The sequence below is a fragment of the Botryllus schlosseri genome, chromosome 3 (genome assembly GCF_051294905.1).
Source record: "Botryllus schlosseri isolate E-star chromosome 3, Bs_hap1, whole genome shotgun sequence".
Lineage (NCBI taxonomy): Eukaryota > Metazoa > Chordata > Ascidiacea > Stolidobranchia > Styelidae > Botryllus > Botryllus schlosseri.
In genome coordinates this window covers 37,955-59,515 of record NC_137238.1, presented here as the reverse complement: position 1 = coordinate 59,515, position 21,561 = coordinate 37,955, and the positions used below count along the sequence as shown (strand labels likewise).

The 21,561-nt window shown below is 40.7% G+C and overlaps 2 protein-coding genes across 2 annotated transcripts; both read left to right on the top strand.

Moving 5' to 3' along the window:
- Positions 1-2,858: 2,858 nt before the first annotated feature.
- LOC145435434 (serine/threonine-protein kinase/endoribonuclease IRE1-like) lies at positions 2,859-3,674 on the top strand. The gene has a single exon (XM_080312712.1). It carries the CDS (start codon positions 2,859-2,861, stop codon positions 3,672-3,674), a length of 816 nt encoding a protein of 271 aa, XP_080168838.1.
- A 3,971-nt stretch (positions 3,675-7,645) lies between these two features.
- On the top strand, positions 7,646-13,093 carry LOC145435433 (serine/threonine-protein kinase/endoribonuclease IRE1-like). Its single transcript, XM_080312711.1, has 8 exons — positions 7,646-7,755; positions 7,848-7,977; positions 8,037-8,102; positions 8,882-8,981; positions 11,093-11,283; positions 11,375-11,638; positions 11,700-11,900; positions 12,875-13,093. The coding sequence occupies exons 1-8, from the start codon at positions 7,646-7,648 to the stop codon at positions 13,091-13,093; spliced, it is 1,281 nt and encodes a 426-aa protein (XP_080168837.1).
- Positions 13,094-21,561: the final 8,468 nt, after the last annotated feature.

Genomic DNA, 21,561 nt, shown 5'->3' with positions numbered 1-21,561 from the left:
TATGCAAGTGAACAGCAGGGGACTAAGGTTACATTTTGGAATCAGTTGGTTCCATGTCCGGCCCGCGGGCGATTTGAAGGCTTGAATCCGTCCCGTGACGCAATTTGAGTTTGACACCCCTGCTGTGTTAGAGGATGTAATCATCCAAGGAAATTGTAGACACATATTTGATGAAAACTGCAGGATAGGGCAATATAAATAAACGTCACATTTACTGTCAGCTACATGTCCAATGACTCATTGAGCTGATTCAGTGTGACTTAACTCCTATACGCTCGATGATTTCGATCACGATGATGATCTTAGAGAGAGTAGGCGTAATCATTGAGATTTAGAAATTGAAGATGATTCAGAAAGTAGAGTAGTCCATCAACGCAAGTTAATGATCTGACATTCGCTTTGGGATTTGGAATAAAAATCTTCAGAACTTCTAACATCCTCACGAAGTGCGAAAACATTACTTGGCCGGATAGACAAGCCATATCTCACTTTCAATCCTCGAGAAACAGCCCTTTTATCGTGGCCTACTTTCGGTAGCTTTGTGTAGGCTATTGCCATGATACTGACATTGGCATGATACTGATATCAGGGGTTATTGAAGGTATTTAAAATTCCGACTTGCAACACAAGTGAATGGCAAATGTCCATTGACAGCTCAAAATGGATCCTTAAGTGTGGCATTCTCCGAGATGGCAACCTCTACGGTGCAGTAATAATTGCGCACGCTACATAGCCACTAGTCCAGAATAACTTCAGAACGAGATGCTTGATAGAAATGGCTAGGGTGGTCGTGGTATGTTCATTAAAAACGTTGTCTCTCAATTCTGATGCTATAAATGTTGCGATCACACTAAAACATTTCGTCGAAAGAGTTACGCGTTAATATGAATTTTGCCACCACCTATCTTTCTCAAAATGGATTTTCGACATTCGTTCATATCAAATCCAAGACGTGGATTTTGAAGACAATATATATCGATGCAAAATTGCTTTCGAAAAAATTTAAGTCTACCCGATTTTTATTATTGTATGGTGTCATTTTCAAGTAAACTCATTTTTTGTTTGTTCATTACAAGCCAACAGTTAATATTTGCACATGAAAAATGAGGTTTGCACGATAGTTGAGCTAATTTTGAACGAAATCGCGAAGGAAATGCTCGGGTCCGTGACGGTCCAAAAGGGGTTCACGAACAAAAAAAGGCTGAGAACCACTGCTCCACCAAGTATAACAATTATAAATGTGATTTTGTAGTGCCCGGCGTAAATTTCCATAGCGGTAAATCACATGTTAGCGATGCTCGTGGAATGTCAGTCTGCTGGGTCGGCTCACTTTCCATCGGAAAATTTTATCCCCTCAAATAAGACCTACTTGGAAAGACATTGAATACTCCTATCATTATCGATGCTGCGGTTGGCAGCGTCATCAGAAATTGGAAATTAACCCGAGAGCACATTTGAGTTTGAGACCCCTGTACTAAGGCAATATAACTTCGCAATCACGAATTTTACGGACCGTCACTTATGGTATTCATGATTATTAGAAATACACGATGGTAATCATCAAATACTGGTTTCTTATTACCAACAGGACTTTCAACATTGGCCGAAGGAGAACAAATCACTCACAGATTTACAAATAGCACCGTGAACGTTGTTGGAGGAGACCAATTTATCATCTATGATACGTTCGGAGGTGAGCTTTGAAACGTGCACTGTATTGATCTTGAAATACATCAAATTAGAGACTCATTGAATATATGTACATGTGAATATGCTTTATTTTCAGCTGAAGAACAAGAGAATGTGCGATCAGAAGACGGTAAGTACCTTGACGCTTGTCATTAGTGTACAATTATCCATTAATTTAATTGTAATCAACTGGAATAAATGATTAAGCTGCATAAGTAAGCTGCATCAAAGATTGAATATTCAACTCAGTGGTGGCGATGGCAGCTTTTGTTTCAGCAGTCTTGAATCCGCAATCCGGAAAACGGCATTGACCAACCGGCATTTCCGTTATGCAGGAGTAAAAAGTTTAATCATGTACAATTATGCATTTATGTAAGAGCAATCAACCCGAATAAATGATTTGGCTGGAAATAAATGAATGAAAGGCTTACCGAAAACGTGCACTTGCTGTTCATAGTCACTTCAACTATAGTGAGTTGATACAAACTCTCTGTCAGCATGGACAGGACAGTCATTAGTCATACATGACGATATGAGTACGATGTGGTTGGAATATAGGCTACCAGTAATATGAAACGTAATGCCTTCTCGTACAACTTGATGCATACAGTATAGCACTCAAGGAAGTTCCATTTGGGCCCTCATGAATAGGATAAATTATGTGTAATCCGCTATTAATCGAGATGTGTGGAATCGTAGTCAAAATGAAAATAGCAGTTTTGATAAGTAATCGAGCAAGTCATTTGGAAATTTAGATGGAGACGAGGCGTCGCATATTTTCATATTAGTTCGATGTATCGAACTGATTACCGAGAATATCTCGATTCAGAAAACTATGATGAACAATGCGAGTTCAAAAGCTATTGGTATTATTACCATCAAACGGGGACTATCTATGGAAACTCGCCCCGTTCCGGATTTATCAATCGGTTTTATGGCGATTCCAATTATTCTGATATGATGAAGCTCCGTCAATTAATACTTTAACCAATTCTACGCATAACCATACCAAAGCGTCTAAAACATAGTGGTTCCCGAACTGGGCGGGAACCAAACAGGCGGTTTAGAAGTGTATGATTGATCATGAAGAAAGTTTAGGTCGTAAAAAAATCGTCGAGTACAGTTAATAAATTTCAGGTTGGAAAGAGATTCCCAGAAGCAACTTACACATGGACACTCGTAACCCAATATGCGAAGGGAAAGAGGTTTACATGGGATATCAGCTACATGCGAATAAAAATAAGCAGGATGTCGCAATTAAACTTGTGAAGAAGACAAAAGATCACGATAAGGAGATTGATTTCCTATTAAAGCTGGAGAAGCACCAATATATCATAGGAATTTTTTGTTCAGGAACCATAGAAGAAACCATCCCTAAGATATACTTGGCAATGGAGCTATGTTCGCAAAACCTTTATGAGTATATTAAACAGAGTCAGCCTGACCTCCAGGTGGCCGTAACTTTCTTCCTTCAACTGGCGATGGCGATCGAACATATGCATCAACGCGGCGTTGCGCATAGAGATTTGAAGCCTAGCAATGTCCTCATATCGAAAGATAATAGAAGCATCAGGGTATCAGATTTTGGAATCAGCAAAGAAATCCCTGACGACGCAACCAAGGTTCCAGTAACAAACGCAGATGCTGGGACCAATGGATATAGGGCACCAGAGACATATCAAAATGTAGAGGAGCTTGGATATCGAGCAGACATCTATCCCATGGGAATCGTTGCCTATTTCATCGTTACGCATGGACATCACCCATTCGGGTCGGACCGAGACAGATGGGCTGTAAACATAAAGGAAAGTAAGGGGCGGGATTTATCTATGATCCCAACTTTTCCCGATCACCCTTCAAAGAGGAGCAAACTTATAGATCTGCTTGAACGTATGTTGGAGCGTGATCCGGAAAAACGACCAACTGCGGAGAAAATACGAGATGATATCTTTTTTGATGGTAAATATGGTCATTTTGCAAGATGATGGTCGCAACTTTACTTACTTGCAGGCATTCAACCTGACGGCAGTACAACAAGTCGACCATCATGTGACTTGTCGAACGAGAATACTCAAAGGAGAGAACGAAGTAAATTAATGCATACTGTTACAAATGATTAACCAACCCGGGAATTACTTGAAAACGATGCAATGTTGAGAAAATTTCAATATGTAATTTCATATTTTTACCTTCTACTACAACGTGGAGCGATTGTTTATACGACGTGTTATTGATGTTTAATCCTACTTCAAAAGGTTGCGTAATGTATACCCTTCGTGTATCCTTCTCCTACGTACTTAGACTTCATTCACGTATATTACTTTGATGTCTTGTGGACACGGGTCCACTCTCTTGACGAAGAGAGTGTGTGTTCACACCCAAAGGGCTGGGAAGGGTGTTACACGAAGACAGAACCTGACTCAGAATTATGTTGCTGTCATGAATCCTACGTCCACACGTGCGTGTATACATTAGATTAAAATGTTTGCCTCGATTTATACCGCGGTCTAACTCTGATATAGGTCCTATGGTTTCGTGTGACATGGGTGTATATTCACACCCGTTTATCAGGAGTGGTACAAGGGTGGAAATACATGCTCTTTCCGCTAAGAGTGCACGACACGACGGGATTTTGCTGTCACCATTCCAACGGAATGTAGGCTTTATTAGCCTACTATAAAATCCGATGACTATTAATCTCATCAGCACATACAGACGTATTCATATAAATGCAAAAATAGTCTATTGTCGTGACAATTCTTATCTGAATTTCTCATGCGAAGCATGAAGTCCTATCTGGTGTATCTTGGGAGTTTGTTATATTCCGAGATAATGAGTAGCGATATATCCACGTCTACCATCTTTTTGTCGGATACCGTGCTACTGTGTTGCAAAATGGCGCATTGAATATATTCCGTCTTTCGAAAGTAATTATGATCATTTTGCAAGTTGATGGTCGAACCTTTACTCACTTGCAGGCATTCAATCTGATAGCAATGCAGAAGGTTCACGATGTGACTTGGAGAACGAAAGGACTCGAAGAGAAGAGCAAAGTAAATTGATTTACCCTATCACAAAATGATAAATCAACCAGGGAATCAGTTAAAAATTAGAATATGGTACAATTATGTGACAACTTTACTATGTAATTTCATAATGTTGCCTAATCTAAGATTACCAAAATATGTGTCGAGTATAGCTACTCATGCGCGTACATATCTCTGGAGCAGCAGAGTTCTACCGTTTTAATTTTTGTCAGGTGTAGCTTAATGCCCATATGGTCTGTTTCAGCTCATATAACCTATGGTTAGTATAGCCCATCGCTGTGCACTCTGTCAAAAAAATCTTGTGACTTGATTCCGACACTTGGTAGTAATCTCACTGAGTCCACGAATTTGTGCGTGACTGCCTGTCATTGATAGAATCAAACAGAAAATATGTTCCGACGCATCGCATTTACAACATACATCTATGACAGTCTGTAAGCGCGTATTATGCCCAATATTTATTTACTGTCATATTATGCAGTTTAGGCAAGTTGATTCGAACTAATAAGAATATTAAATGGTCGTCATGCTTGATGTCTCGTCCTCCTATTCGGCGGAATATTTTCCACAAAGATGACATGAAAAAGTATAGTAGGCCTAGGCCGTTTTACAATGTCGCCAGCTATTATGGCAGGCATAAAAGTAGATGTTTGGATTCCGCAAGATGTATCCTTGTGGTTGTTGTTGTTGTTGTTGTTGTTGTTGGTATTCATGGTGTTTTTCGACTACTATGGTCATTTACACCACGACTATAATCATGATTTTTATTCCGTAACTGCCGACTTATAGATCGGTTCACTTCTAGACCTTTCGTTAGACATCGCTTACGCGAATGTGGTGGCGAGGAGGAACCTAGACCAACCTCCAACACTTAAGTATAGAAATTCGGAAGTCGACCTCGGTCAGACTCGAAGTCGCAAACCCATTGGTGTTGCAGTTTTTTTTTTTTTTTGGGTATTCATGGTGTTTGTCGACTACTATGGTCATTTACACCAGGCCGATGTTCTTTGTATTTTCCGTAACTGCCGACTTATAGCGCGGCCCACCTCTACGCTTTTGTAAGACATCGCTGACGCGGATGATGTGGCGAGGAGGAGCCTAGGTAAACCTCCAACACTTAGATATCGGAATTCGGAAGTCGACCTCGGTCGGACTCGAACCCGCACCCATTGGTGTTGCAGTCGTAGATTATACCACTGTGCTATCTCGCCACCGTCTCATTGTGATCGCGGTTATTTAATATTGTAGCTTGGATCTCTTTCCTGATCCTACATTCAATATTATCGCATTTAACTATTTGAATTACCTTAAAGCTCGGGTATTCCTTACACCAGTGCTTTTCAACCAGTGTGACGGTTCGCACTTCTGCGAATAAAAAAAAATTGCAGTGCAAATAACGAAGGTGGTGCGAATGAAAAACCCGGATGAGTGCGAATAGAAATCGTGAATGATTCCTAATTTTTCTGGCGTGGAATAATTCAAATAAACCCAATAAAAAATTTGAGAGCAGTGTAACTGTTGTAGTTGAGACGCAATTGTAAAAACTCGTTTAGCTTTCGAGACACCACTAATTGTTGCTCTCACAAGCCGTAGTGAATTATTATTTTCGCTTTATAATTATTGCGTGAGTAGAATCCTGATTTGGAAGCTGGTGCAGTGGCGGACATACATTATATCAGCCCGTCTGAGCCTCCGACACGCTGGGAAAATGACGCCAAATTGACTATATCCTTTCTTTCGCTAAACAAATATCATATTTTCGTAGTAACTTTTCGATTAGCGCGATGCACAAGGATATTGGTAAACACCATCATTACAGACTCATATTTGCAAGTTACTGTAACGGAAATTTTTACCCCTTCAAGGTTTAAGTATGGACCGTAAAGGGTATCAATTTGGGCCGACATGGTGCAAGTGCTATCTGTTATATATATATATATGTATTATTCTTTGAATGTATTGCAAAAAATCCTGCGATAGTTTTTACATATCCAAGGTCACCGTGTTTGGTACTGTAGCCAATAAGCGAGACACGCAGAAAATATGGCTTCATCACGGGAATTCAGGATAGTTTTTCGGGAAAACATGGTCGAAGAACGTTGGGATTAACTAGTGTAATGGTGAGCAACGAAAAAGCTCAGCCCGATTAGACTCATTCATTTCGAGGCCAACCAATTCTGCGTCGGAGCACATGAAGACGTGAAGTTTGGCCAACAAACCGCTGCTAAAATCCGGTCCAAAAAACATGAGCGCCGAAGAAAACTTGACCAAAAAATGACCGATACTGGATGGTCGAACCTTTCGATATGGATATGCTCCGTTGCGGGCACGGAATAGTTCCGTTCTTGCAATCTGAATAGGCAGTAGTTACAGTAGTAGCCTACATCTGCGACACGCAGATGAATTTGATACACCATAATTTGAAATCGCCTCTTTTCACCCTATCGAAAAACTGGAGCCTCCAGGACCTTTGGGACAGCTCTCAGAAACGATTTCTGCCAGCAAGCATTATTCACTCTCGAGAAAAATACTGCATTTTGGATAAGAGTGCAGAACAGATTGTAAGACCTGGACATCCAAGCACTAGTAGATGTTCTTGTACAAACTGCAACAACTTGTTTGGTCGAGGATTTTAGTGAAATAGTTGTAATCAGAACGAGCGAAAAAATTTGCCTTCTTATTGAGACACTTTGTAGCTCGAGCTACATAGCTAATTTGTGGCACATCTGAACAAAATGTTGTTAAGTATCTTCTTCAACTTCTTTTTGTATGGCAATTTTCTGTTAGTTTGTGGCAATAATTTTTTTTTAAAGTGCGAATGGAGCACAAAAAGGTTGAAAAGCACTGCCTTACACTATTGTATGAAATGATTAACCATACGCGCGCTGTGTCAAATTGGACTAATAAATATGTATTTCCCGAAAATCTCGCCAGAGATGCATCTTGTTGGTTCGCATAAAGCTATCGAGATACCGTGGAAACCGACGTACAAAGGGATGTACGGAACCAAAGTGTACTTGTAAGTGTCTGATCGGGGCCTACGATACTTATCGTAGGTCGCGGTCCCATCTATAATTAATCGTGCGTTTGTACGAATCACGTTCATTACAGTGGAATATATGATCACAAAGATGTTGCCGTGAAAGCAATTGAACAAGATATCGACGAGCGTTTTGATAGAAGGGAGCTAGATCTCCTCCGTGAATGCGATCATAAAAACATTGTCCGCTATCTCTGCATGGTAATTATTTGCTCCGTGACGAATTGAAAGCAATTTCAAATAGGTCATTGATATTGTAGGATGAAGATGAACGTGAAGGTGTGTTCTATATTGTACTTGAAAAGTGCGAGTACACCCTGACGAAGGTAATTTATTTCATAATTTTATTCTCGCCGGTATATTGGCATGATATTAAATATCCCCACTAAAGACAAATAATTGGATGCAATCAGTAAAGCAATGGTATTTGGACTAGAGGTCGACCGATTATCGACATGACCGATTATCGAGGACGATATTTAGTCCTTTGCCGATTATCGATATCGGCCTATGAAGGCCGATATCGCGGCCGATATTTTATATTTGGAGCAAAATTCAAAAAATTCGGACATTCAATACTCCGTGTTCTCAATCTCAAGAAATCGACGACACAAAGGGCGATATATGTCAGTTTTACTCATGCAGGACGAGTTTAACTGGGTAAGCATGCAGAGAAACTATGCTTCCTGCAATACAATCTCCCTTTTCTGGACTGATCTGCAATTCTGTATCATGCTTCGCATTTTGGGTTATCCCAAATTTCATCGAATGTGCTCATTTAAGTAATAATTCTTTTCAATTTCAGTTTTCTCGTTTGTTGTTCAGCTTTCTGTGGCATGAGCAAGTGCCATTTTGCCTAATATATAATATTTTTGGTGAAATTGTTCTCTGCTCCTTCCATATTAATATCGGCCTATGATATCGGTATCGGCCTTGTGAGTGTTCCGATATATCGGTATCGGCATCGGCCTGTAAAAATCAATATCAGTCGACCTCTAATTTGGACCTCCGTCAAGGAATCAGGAACAGCTTTATATTGGCAGACTTAATAGCTTAGTAATACCTTTTCCTGTCTTTGCCCAATGAAGCAATATTTTTGCATCAGTTTATCAAGGATACACCAGACGAGGCACAGGTATATCCTCTAACGATTCTGCAGCTGATTTGTGAAGGTTTGGCTTATCTGCACCTGGAAAAGGATGTAGGTTGGTATATATGTTTATGATTCATGCTGTCTGCATACATAGCGCGCATATATAATACTGTAACTCACGCCGTAATACGGTTTCTCACTTCGTTTGAATACTCGGGATGTCAGGAAAGCCTAGAACAGTGGCTCCCAACGTGGGCGATATCGCCCCCCAGGGGGCGATTTGGCGGTATCGGGGGGGTGGGGCGAAAATACGGAAGTGGGCGATATGGGGGCGAAAACGGACGAAGAGGGCGAAAACAACGGAGGGGGGGATAGGGGGGCGATGGCGCGTTAAAACGGCTACATGAAGCCAGGACAGTAACTGCCGCACCCAAAACCCCCAATTTTGGGGGCGAACTCGGAGGGGCCCAAAATTATTTTGTGAATTAACATAAATTATGGAGTAATTTTTTTAGAAATTCTTCAAACTTTTTCAAAAGAATTTCGCGCTGTGTGCGATTTAATATTGTAATGTATATTGATTTTGGGGTACCCGATCCCCTTCAACAATACGCATGATTTATGGAAATCAAGACTTCGACGACGGCCATTACTGCGCCACAACGCTCCAAGACATATGAAGTTATAGGCCATGTAACATACGACTCCGAGAAGTGTGCCAGAACGATCAGCAGCGAGAAGACCTTGGCCGAAAAGGAATGCCCTTGTGCTGACCGAAAACTTCGATATATTTATTTTCAATTGTCCATAGGCACCCCAACGAAAATTTAGCTTTAAAAGTGTAATTTTGAGGTCGAGCCGAAAATTTGACCTTTTCCAGTTCCCAATATTTGGGGGGCGATGATCGGTCTGGAGCTTCAAAAGGGGGATATGAGTCGAAAAAGGTTGGGAACCACTGGCCTAGAAGATTATTATTGATATGGTCGGGAACGTAGGTCAACCGTGATGTGTGAAAGTACCTTCGATAGTGAAAGCAAATATCTGGAGTCATATGACGTCACAATTCTAATTTCAAATACTACTTTGCTGTGAGGATATAACTGTAAAAGCATTACTTAGTATCATTATTTTCTTTATTCGCAGTAAAATTGTTAAATATACACATAATCCGTGGAGCAACCCACCCCTCAATTAAAAATGGGGACATTGTAGTAAATTTTTGAAATTTTGGTAATACAGTCAAATTGTTTTTTCTATGCAATACATGGAGAGGGCAGGGCACAAAATTGCAGTATATGAAGACTGGCAAGCGTTGCAGAGGTAGTGATGATTGGAAATAAAGAATCGAAATTACGGAAATTATGCTGTGTTAATTATTATTACTATTGGAAATTGAAGTGGTGCTTACAGTCATTTAGGACCTTGTGCGCCACGCCGCCACGGTCTAGAGGTGGTACAAATCAATCGGTAACTATTACGGCAACTTATTACGAACCCAGCAACGGCGGCCTAAAATTGGATAATTCAAGTAGGTTGCGTACGATGAAAGGAATAGGTAAGTCATTGCGATAACTTAGTAAACACGATCAATGTAAATCGTATTTAGGCATAACATCAAGAAGTGGACGGCGTTTTTGATGACGCCGCATTCGTCGCACAACGGAGAGCTCGAGCCACCGATTCAAAATATATTGGATGCTACTCCACAGTGACCTGATCGTAATCGTCGTAATGATCGTAAACGCATTACTTGCGGGGCTAATTACGGTCGTTTTATAAAGCGCAATAAAGTCATATTTTCATAGCCTCGTCCGATTTTATGATAGTGACATAAATCCGACTTCATCCAAAATCTGGATAGTGGCCCTTGAGATCGTTAACTTCCTTAGACGACATCCATATATGTTCTGTAGTGTCACCCATTCTGCTAACTATGGTCTAACAGGAACGCGGGTGCATTTCATTCCTGAGTTTAGGATATCGTCTCTTCGAGATTGCCACCCTCGCAACAGCACACCGCACGTGCATGCCGTTATAATTATGTACTAAAATAAGATACAATTACACAGAAACATCAACTCGTATAACGGAACCGCGGCTCACAAGCTCATGCGACACATACATAGACGTCAACGAAACGTTCATGCCTACCCCTTATATAGGGCTACACGATCCTGATTGAGCTTAGAGTCCATGAAAGTTTACAGATGTCATTATTTATAGTTCACAGAGACTTGAAGCCTTGCAACATTTTGATGGCGTGTATAAATGGACGGTCGTGGATTCCCAAGATATCCGATTTCGGTATAAGCAGAAAAATAGACCCGAATAAAACAAAAGTCACACAAACGAACGTCGCGGGGACCACCGGATATATGTCGCCTGAAGCGCTTCTACACAAAACATTGGACTATGTGAGTACGCTATTCAGTAGAATAGTGCAGTAATACAATTAGATGAAGAATTCATTTCCAACAATTACCAAATACCAATATCATTACACAGCGTGCTGATATCTTCTCTCTTGGTGTTGTATTTTACTACGTGCTAACCAACGGAACCAAGCAACCATTTAAATGCGATCCAACGGATCTGGATCACGAAATTAAAAAAGGAACCGTCAAGATTGATATAAATGATGTGAAGGAAGAAGCAAAAAATATCATCCGATCTATGATCGCTCACGATCGCGAAAAAAGACCGGGGATTCGTCAGGTTATGGCTCATCATCTGTTTTGGGGCGGCGAACGGACGATGACCTTTATTCAAGTTCGTTCTGCTACGACCTGTTCCAAATCATTCATTTATTATTCACAGTTATTTGTTTCAGAAAGTTTCTGATTTAGAAATCTCGAACGAACATCACTCCACCCTTAGTAAAATACTTGAAGCTAAGAAAAAAGAAATTGTATGTGATTGGAAAAAGAAGCTGTATTCAGAATCCGAAATTGTTGAAAAAGTTCTCAAAGATAAGAAAATGAAAACGAAAGGAGATGGCGTTTGCGATCTACTTCGTGTTATCAGGAACTTGGTGAGTCTCTTTCGTCGTCTCACAATCACTCAAAAAGGCCATTAGATACCACGGATGGTGAGAACTCAGAAACTGTCGACAACACCAAGTAATTTGCCAAGTTGGCTATAAGACCAAGGTGAACTATACGCGGCCACGACTAATACAATATAGCAGATGCAACGTTCTGTGACATGTCTTTCTCATCGCCTCTGAACACGAGGCACATGGTTTACTGATGTGCGTCATGCTCTTTCGCCGGCTCGTCGGTTCTTTGTTCAAATGTTCATATTGCTTGACGTTTTAATTGCGTGCCAATATTTACGATGTAAATTCCACGCGCGCTCCCTCAGTGACCTGGCGATTCACTGGCAATCGCCTTTTTGCGTGGTCATTGTGGCCGTATGCACAGTTATATATATGTTCGAGGTCACGAGATTTCTGGGTTCCAGACGTGCAAATAGACAGCCTGAATTCTTGCTTTGACGTACCTTTCTTTCAAAGCTATGAATTATGTTTATCTGATATATTAGGCATCCAAAGTAGTGGTTGATGATACTAAATGTCAAATTGAAGTTATAACGCAAACTTCAACTTAATTACCAGTAGAGGAAGGGCTATTTAAGACAAGTAAATAGTACTGAAAGATGGAATGGGAAATGGCCAGTCTGAACGGGACTCGACGTAATTGCTATGTAAGGACAAATTGGAGCGAGATAACAAATGTAAAAGTCACAAAATCGCAGGATGAAGCTTCGCGATTAACGTTGAATGTCTAAGGCGCCACAAATAAAAAAATTCTTTACTACTTCCGTGCACCGATCGGTTGTTATGACGATTTTGCTCGAACACACGATACACAGTTATGGCGTCAGACGCTGTTGTAGGCTAGTAGAAGTGACAGTTGTTCGAAAGTGCATGTACCTCGTTACACACACCTACTTTAGCTAATATCGATTTCGCATTGATGTCTTTCAAATTCAACATTTTCCAAGATGCATCACATTCATGAGAAGCCAGCTGAATTTCAAAACTTCGTCGGAAAAACGCCGGACCGTCTTTGCAGATTTTTCACGTCACGCTTCAGCAAACTGCTGCCATTTGTGTACGACGAATTACAGTCCAGAAGTAAAGAGCTAGGCTTACAAAAATATTATGAAGGTAGGAATTATTTTAATCTAATGTGGATAGTTAATCTCACCCGTTCCACTTGAGACAGAGACAGTAGCGCTTACCTGTACACACTTGGATCTGAGTATTACTCAGGTAAATTTTCGGCATGATATATCCATGTTATAATTTATCTCCAACTATATTCCTTCGCATACATTTATTTGTCGAATCCTTCTTGCTATCCGCCGTCCATGGCTGAAAATATTTCTATGGACCGCTCACCTTAAATCCTTATCATTGGCTGCGATCAATAGTGCGATGAGCGGTATGGAAACCTTTCGTATTCAGTAAAAAAAACCTGTTATTGGGGTATACCAAACGGTTAGTATAAACTAATTAATGAGGCTTTGTGCTTATACTAGATTAAGTAATCGCTTGATTACATTTGCTAAACCCTGACCATGCACGCTCCACGACTGATGTTTGGGTTTCAAATATATCATGCATACTTTGAATGTAAGTGGAGTGGACAGTTGATAGTTGGTACTATCTTGTTATTATCGAACGATACCTCTATAATATTGATCTCATTGCATGATATGATCGGCTCTGATGCTCACCAATTAGGAACCGTTTGCCGGGCATATGTCTGGTATGAATTTCTGCTGTAAAATGCCATCATCGTAAAATACACAACGTACTTCTTATTTTGTGATATGTCGGTTGGCCTATTTTGCACATTCTGAAATTTCGTTCCCTTGTAAAACTTGGTTTAATATTACGACTTATTGGTGATTTATTTTTAGTGACACTGCGAGTACTAACGGAGAAGGGAATACTGATGAATAACAGAAGTATTTGAATGGTGCATACGAATCCGAGATGATAATGACTTGTAATCTGTTAGACACTGCATTGAAGAATAACAATCGTCGGATTACGTATTTTCATCCACCCAGGACACACACAATGTACATAGGTTATATGAGATATACAAGAGACGATTCGATGTAAAGTGATTTGCATTTCATATACGAGGTAATTATGTGCATATTAATAATAAACCAATTAAGTGTATGTTGGTGAGTGGCTGTAAGTATGCGACATATGCTTTGTGAGGTATAAGTGTTACGATGTTGTAGCGGTAAATAAGATCAAACATGTAAGACTCGCCATTGTACTTTCAGAAGCTTTGGAAGTTGGCACTATGATAGTATTATAGTAAGCAGGACTATCAGGGGTTTAATGTCAACATCATCGCCTTGATAATGAAGATTTCCATATAGCCACCTATAGTTCTCTCTCGGTCGCAATTTCCACTCCATTTCAATCGGATGTGAAGTGAACTACAAACCGATGAATAACATGTTTCGGAGTAGAGTATATCTGACCATGTACAAGATAAATCCTGTTAGTTCGCTGAAGCATGGCTGGGAAATGAAAACATTTTCCAAGTAAATATTTAAAGCCAAAGTTTATTGCAGCCATATATATATTTACCTATTAGGCTACTTTGGGAGACAATCGTACTTATTTTTGTAGCAGTTGGGGGACGAAAAAAATAGGGAGACAATTTTGTGTCCCCCTAATTCTTGGCGACATTTTTCCCTCAGTTGTTATCGTCTGTTAAGCAAATCCGTTTGGAACCACGCTCATTAGTCCCTCATTTGCCCCTTACAATAGAAATCAAGCCATGAAGTAGCAGGAATTTAGAGTTACAATGGCGACATTTTGACCCCTGTATAAAGCCCGTATTTTGAAAAGTGGCATTAGGTCGACAATCAATAGGGGGGATTTTCTTCCACTTTTCGCGTGTATAAAATGACACCGCTTTGCATACATCAGTGGTTCCCAACCTGTGGTACGCGTACCACTAGTGGTACGCGAAGGTCTTCCAGGTGGTACGCGAGTAGATTCTGTTTTCTTCGACCGAAGGGAGTAATTAGTTCAGGTGAAGTTGATTTTGAGTTTTTTGAAGCCATCGTCTCACGCTATTCCCCATCTGGTAATATTTCCTGATACGCGGGAAGACGAGCAGAAGAAACGAAACCGACTTGTTGCGCTCATACATGACTTTCGATGCGCTGTAAGCAAACGTATGCCGCGCATCGAAAAGCTAGGGGAAAATAAACATATGCAGCCATCGCAATAAATAAATTAAGTTTTATTGTGTGTTTTCATTTCATTATGTTGTTCTTCTTGTGACTGGTGGTGAAAAAAACAACTCCATACATCCCATCAACTCTGGCTGATAATGCCTAGTTCAGGGGTGACAAACTAAAATTGCATCGCGTGCCGGATCGAAGTCATTAAATCGCTCGCGGGCCGGACTAGTCAACAGGAGCCAAAATGTTGCCTCGTGCCATTGCTTCTCGATGGAATACTTTATTATCAAGCATATATAGATAATACACGGACCGTTGGGGTTTCATTCTAGCCAGGGCCGTAACAGCACTTCGCCAGGCCCCCCCAAAACTTTGGTCGTGGGCCCCCCATAGGTTTATAGACCGAACGTCTGGGGGGCTTCGCCCCCCAGACCCCCCTCCAGCGATACCCTGTTTACCGCTATTTATGTTATGCGTTGGGAGTTTGTTTAGTGAATAGGCTTTTGTCGCCTAAGCGCGCGAAGCGCGGGAAATTTCTAGAATTCATGACTAAATCGGTCAGTATGATCGGGAATTGCATATATATTGTGATCAATTTTTATCTCCTCTCTGCTCACGTAATCAGATTTTCCGGTAGAGCTGAGTGAGGTGTGTTTAAAAAGGTAGGACCACTCAATAATAATTAAACATCTTCGGGCGTATACCCGTTGGTAGCGACGAAACAGCACCTCGTCAGGCCCCCAAAAACGTGGGTCTTGGGCTCCCATAGGGTGATGAAACGACCCCTCCATCACGTTGTTCGCGTTTGTCACGAAATCATCTGTACTGTATTGTGAGTCAGCGCGAAGCGCGAAAATTTTCGATAATTTATGATAAAATCGGTCAATCAGATCGGCGATTGCATATATATTATGCTATCAATTTATTGCCCTCTCTACTCACGTAATTAGATTTACCGGCAGAGCTGAGTGAAGTGTCTTGAAAACGGGAGGGCCCATAACTAATAATCAAACATCTTCGGGCGGGCGGACCCGTTGATATGACTTCGTTACATGATGTTATTTCGTGACTTCCAGTCTGCTATATCAAAAAATATAGAATCGCCCAAACGTAGGCTTCTAAACTAAGAGACGCACACGATTTCAAATTGGTATTTCTTCACCGGCATAAAATTTTTCCCTGCGGGATGGTATTTGTCTTGTGAGGTTCAGATTGCAAAGACAGGAACATTCGGCGCCAGTCACTTAGGCGCCTATGGACAATTAAACCTATATTTATTTTGTATATATAACGAAGTCTTTGGTCAGCATAAGGCAGGGGTGGGCAAACTTTTAAGCTCGCGGGCCGCATTCGACATCTGAATCCATTCGCGGGCCGCACTATATAAAATTGGGACTATACACCAAAACGCAGTATTGGTATTTGATTATATCATATAATGATGACATGGAGATAATATATAGCCTATGCTTATTCAATGCAAACCAAACATTACTTTGATGATATCGGACAAGCGTGAGAAACAGTGGCGAGATTGCATAGGCTGGTCGACCTTAATAACCAATTTGTCGGTTGTCCCGATTCCTAGAACAGGATTGAAATTTGAATCTGTGAGCAGTGATCTGTTCATAGATTTAGCAATTCCACTTTTGGTACAGTTCCAGGGCACACAATGCTGACAGCATCATACCCATGTTAGCTTCAAACACGCTTCTACCATGTGTAGACAAAATATAAATACCCTAATTGTACGCATACAGAGAACGAATCTATCTAAGACACGCGCGAATCGTTATTATAAGCACACCACTGAAATATTTAAAACTGAACTGGCCAATCTGAAATCACACTCATCATCCGAATTATGTCAATGTCGTTTAGGATTTCTGTGATGTTTACCAGTTGAAACCTTTTAAACTGCGTGGGCCTTGAGATCGGGCTGTCGCGCCAGAAATTGAACATAAAAGTTATATAGGAAGTACGTACCCTAGAATTGTATGTAAATCGCGCGGAGCGCGAAAAAAAATTCAGTTGAGCTCAGCTTCGCGCCCCCGTCAGATGCTTTCACGACCCCCAAGGAGGGTGTTCCCCTCCGTTTGACAACCACTGCCTTAGATTATTATGGTGAAATATACTAAGAAAAAGGTTAATCAAGTCCCTGCATTAATTCGATTTTTGGTACGCATTTTATCAATATTTTTGATGATTTTATTAAACTCTCGCGGGCCGCACAGAAAGGTGTCGAGGGCCGCATGCGGCCCGCGGGCCGTAGTTTGCCCAACCCTGGCATAAGGGCATAGACCCTTTCGGCCAAGGTTTTCTCGCTGCCGATCGTTCTGGCACACTTCCTGGAGTCGCATGTTATATGGCCTAAAACTTGCTTGTATGTCTTGGTGGGTCGTGGCGCGGTAATGGCCCAATACCCAATAATACAGACACATGGCTACTTGAATTCGCGCCCTGCGCGAAAAATTTCTGAAAAAATTGCATGCATTTTCAAAAAATACTCTATGATTTATGCTAATTCACGAAATAATTTTGGGCCCCCTTCGAGCTCGGGCCCCCCCCAATTGGGGGGTTTGGGGTGCGGCAGTTACGGTGCTGATTCTAGCGAGTCGCAACACCATTATTTGCGAGCAATGAAATTGGCGAAAATACGATGTTTGTCCGGTTGAATACAGTTGAGAACCGCTAAAACAATGGCATCACCGGCGATACAAGTAGTCATAATTCAATGTTTCCTTTGCTTTAGTCCAGAGGTGGCAAACCTGTGACCGTAAGAGGGAATTTTTGCGGCCGTCGACATGCAATTCGAATTTACGAATTAACTCCGGATTTCTTGAAAGATTCTAATTAATCTTGAAATTTTCTTCGCGCTGTGCGCGATTCAATTCCACTACATTTTCGATTTTGATATAGTAGCACCCTCGAAGCCATCAGCTCGGAGTCGTGTGCTCCTCACTATACTACCAATCCTGATGGGAGGTCAAGAAATAACAGCATGCTACAAAGTGACTAATACCAATTGGCCCACTGAAGATGCATCATAATTTATAACTTGCTTTAAATTTTCGAAAACACCCCTACGCCAACTCTATACCAATGAATCTGACCACACGGGATGAAAAAGGATAAATGTTTGATGGTAATATGTAAAACTACTAATATCAATGACGAAATTCATTGATTAATCTAAACTTTTTTCGAACTTCGCGCGACTATGAGCACTTCCTTCTCTAACATTACCAGTGACCACTCGCGATTTTGCTGCGCATAGTAAGCCCATCATTAAATAGATTAGTCCGGATTTTACCAGAAATGGACATAGACACTTTAACCTGGGTATTTGGCGTCCAGTTTGTTCATTACGACTATGCCCTGGAATGCGGCCGTGAATGGCAAAAAGGTTGGCCACCTCTGCGTTAGTCATAATCTGGCGTTAGCCCTGCGTATGCGTTACGATGAATACAAGATATTTAATTGTCAACGCGGACGTTGTAATTTGGTTTATTAATGTGGATATGATGGATAATATAATCTTTTTTCAATGTACTCAGAATTGCTATGCGGGCTGGATAAAATCGTCTGGCGGGCCGTATGTTTGACATCCCTGGCCTAGTTTAGCAGAATTTGTTAATACACCTCGAATAGGCCAAATACGTGAGTATGACGTCATAAATGGTGGAAACGCGCCTAACTTATATAGGTGGTACGCGAGCACTGCATAAAACCTCAAAATGGTACGTGGGTGGATAAAGGTTGGGAAACACTGGCATACATGATAGTTTTTGCTTAGGATTCACTCAGTTCCAACCACTCCGGTATATATAGGGATTTTAAGCATTTATACACTGTGTTAAAAAATGACGACACAAAAAATGCTGACCACCATTGTGATGACTCAACATAAGTTCTAGTTGCGATTTTGGTAGACACCGCGGGTAGTACGATTTTAATGTCGACTCCTAATATTTGGGCCCTTATTAGCTCTTAGCAATGGCGAAAAGGCACTACATCATTGTTACATGTTGTTTAACACTCGTGATACACATTGTGAAAAAGAATTACTGCTTTACCTTAATACAGCTTCATCAAATATATGTATTGGTTATAGCATGATAAATATTCTGTAGTATTTCTCGCACCTAATATATTGAGCTGATAGGTCGTTGATTTGCTTGTGTCAAGGCCGCTTGAAGATGCTCTGTCAGTTGCGAGCATAAGGAATATACCTTACGTCAGTTATTCTCAACCTTTTATGTCCTTGCGGGCCCCCTTTGGACCGTCTCGAGCCTCCGCGGACACCAGACTTTTATTTCTAATTTAGCTCAAATTATTGTTTCCGCTCAAGCCAGACAATGTACAGTGCGGTACAAAAGATGCATTGCGACATATTGAACAAAGAGGAGAATGATGAAACTACGAAGCGCGGTATTTATTAAGGGTGCCAAATATTATTTCGTGAATGAACAATTAATATACGCTATTTATTTGAAAATTTTTGCATCATTTTAATTCTGCTCGCACTATACGCGATTTCATGTAGATAAATGTTTTGATTATTAGGCACCCTTCCTCCACAAAAATACGCATCATTTATGAAATTAGGCATCTAAGCGTTGGCCATTACCACGCCAAGATGTAAGAAGATATATGAAGTTTGGGCGAGCATGGGTCTCATAGAAGTGTGCCAAAAAGATCGTCAGCGAGAACACATTAGTCGAAAGGGATTGCCTTTATGTTGACCGTAAACTTCGATATAAAAATGTATTTGTACGGGTGCCTAAAGTGCTGGCACCGAATATTCATGTCGTGGCAATCTGGACCCAACAGGGCAACTGACATCCCATCCCGAATTATTATTGAACAGTGAAAAAATACCAATTTTGAATCGTGCGCTTCTTTTAGTTTAGTAGCCTGCGTATAGGCGAGTTCAATATCGTTTGATTACATACCGCACAGGAAGTCGGACTGAGAGGATACAAAATTTATAGCAATATACACGCAATTATCAATATTATTGACCTAATCAATCATTAATTATACAAACATTTTACCAGGTCCACGTGGTCGCATCTAAATGGAGATTGCATAGGTCAAAAGTGCTACATTCGGTCTAAGTGGCGATCACCGAATAGATATAGGATTCTTAATTGTATCAATGTGAGGCGAGATGCTATGTAACAGTCCCTGGATTTATGGCTTTTACCTATACAAGAATAATATATTGCTCAGAACGCAGTAGTCAAAGCAGATGAATATAAAATGTGACCTAATATGGCCGCGGGTTTAATCATCCCCTCTCCACATCCACAACAATTTCCTTGCTAGAGAGAGGAGAACAGCACCAACTAGCATAATAAATAACAATATATCTCGTAATTTTCGAATTATACGCAAGGTCCAACGGACTATGTGACCCCAAACAGCTTTCCATACCTTCGTAAGTTTGTTGCAATTCCATAAATTATTGTAATCACCCTATTATCGTCACCAGAAACACATATCTGAGTCGAAAACGCCTGACATTGAATTCAACTACGTAGCTCATGTCATCCGCTCATACCATGCATAGGAGTGTTGATAGAAAAATGGAGCTGGTTTATTCCTCATCACATACACGGATAAAATGACTCTGCAAAAGCTAACACAAACAAATAATTATGATCAGGCTGAAATGTGGCAACATAGGATTGGAAAGCAGCCAAGTGCAAGTAGTAAATTAGTTGAATTGTTTTGTCATTTCATAACGTCACAATGCTGAGGCAGGAGAGCGTCAAATCAAACACTTATCAAACATATTATGGTATCAGCTTTAAATACCAGAGGATCGAATTCGCACAATGCGTCGGTTACAACGCTCACTATAGGCTTACAGCCCACAATTCTACATTGTATAGTGTATACGTTGCACTAACTAATAATTTCCACGAGTACAGATATTTTAGTTTCCCTATAATAAAACACGGTAAGAAGCAGTCAGATTCGGGTATCAATTACGACCCCCGTCAGTTCAAGTCAAGGCAAGGCAACATTACATATATTGACTGACTGATGTTGAAAAGATCAGAGCGTATAACGTCATCATCGTTGCTCATTATGGCAGACTAGGGAGTGATATTCACATTTGCGTCTGATTATATGAAGCCTCCGCAGTCCGCATGCACTTATCGGTCACGCATTGAACAGCTCGACGGCAAATTCATTGGAGTGAGTTCCCAGCTATCTTGACGTCTCGATTGTTTGTAGTGGCTGAAAAATAATGCAGCGATGTAGTGCCAAATTGGTAACTACATGCACAGTACACACGCGTTTGGAGATGATACACAACTTCAGTAAATTTCAAAACAAAAATGCAGCATGATAGGTTGCTTCATAAAGATTGAGCTACTGAACGTCGGGCCTATATGCAAAAATTTAAGTGGATTCACAAAAATGATCAAAAGTTCCGAACCCAGGGACTT

What these genes read in the sequence shown, in the direction of transcription:
- LOC145435434 (XM_080312712.1), top strand. Translation starts at nt 2,859, where the DNA reads ATGGACACTCGTAACCCAATATGCGAAGGGAAAGAGGTTTACATGGGA.
- LOC145435433 (XM_080312711.1), top strand. Translation starts at nt 7,646, where the DNA reads ATGTATTTCCCGAAAATCTCGCCAGAGATGCATCTTGTTGGTTCGCAT. An exon ending in GCACCTGGAAAAGGATGTAG is followed by an intron (nt 8,982 to 11,092) that starts GTTGGTATATAT and finishes CATTATTTATAG; the next exon opens with TTCACAGAGACTTGAAGCCT. An exon ending in TACACAAAACATTGGACTAT is followed by an intron (nt 11,284 to 11,374) that starts GTGAGTACGCTA and finishes ATCATTACACAG; the next exon opens with CGTGCTGATATCTTCTCTCT.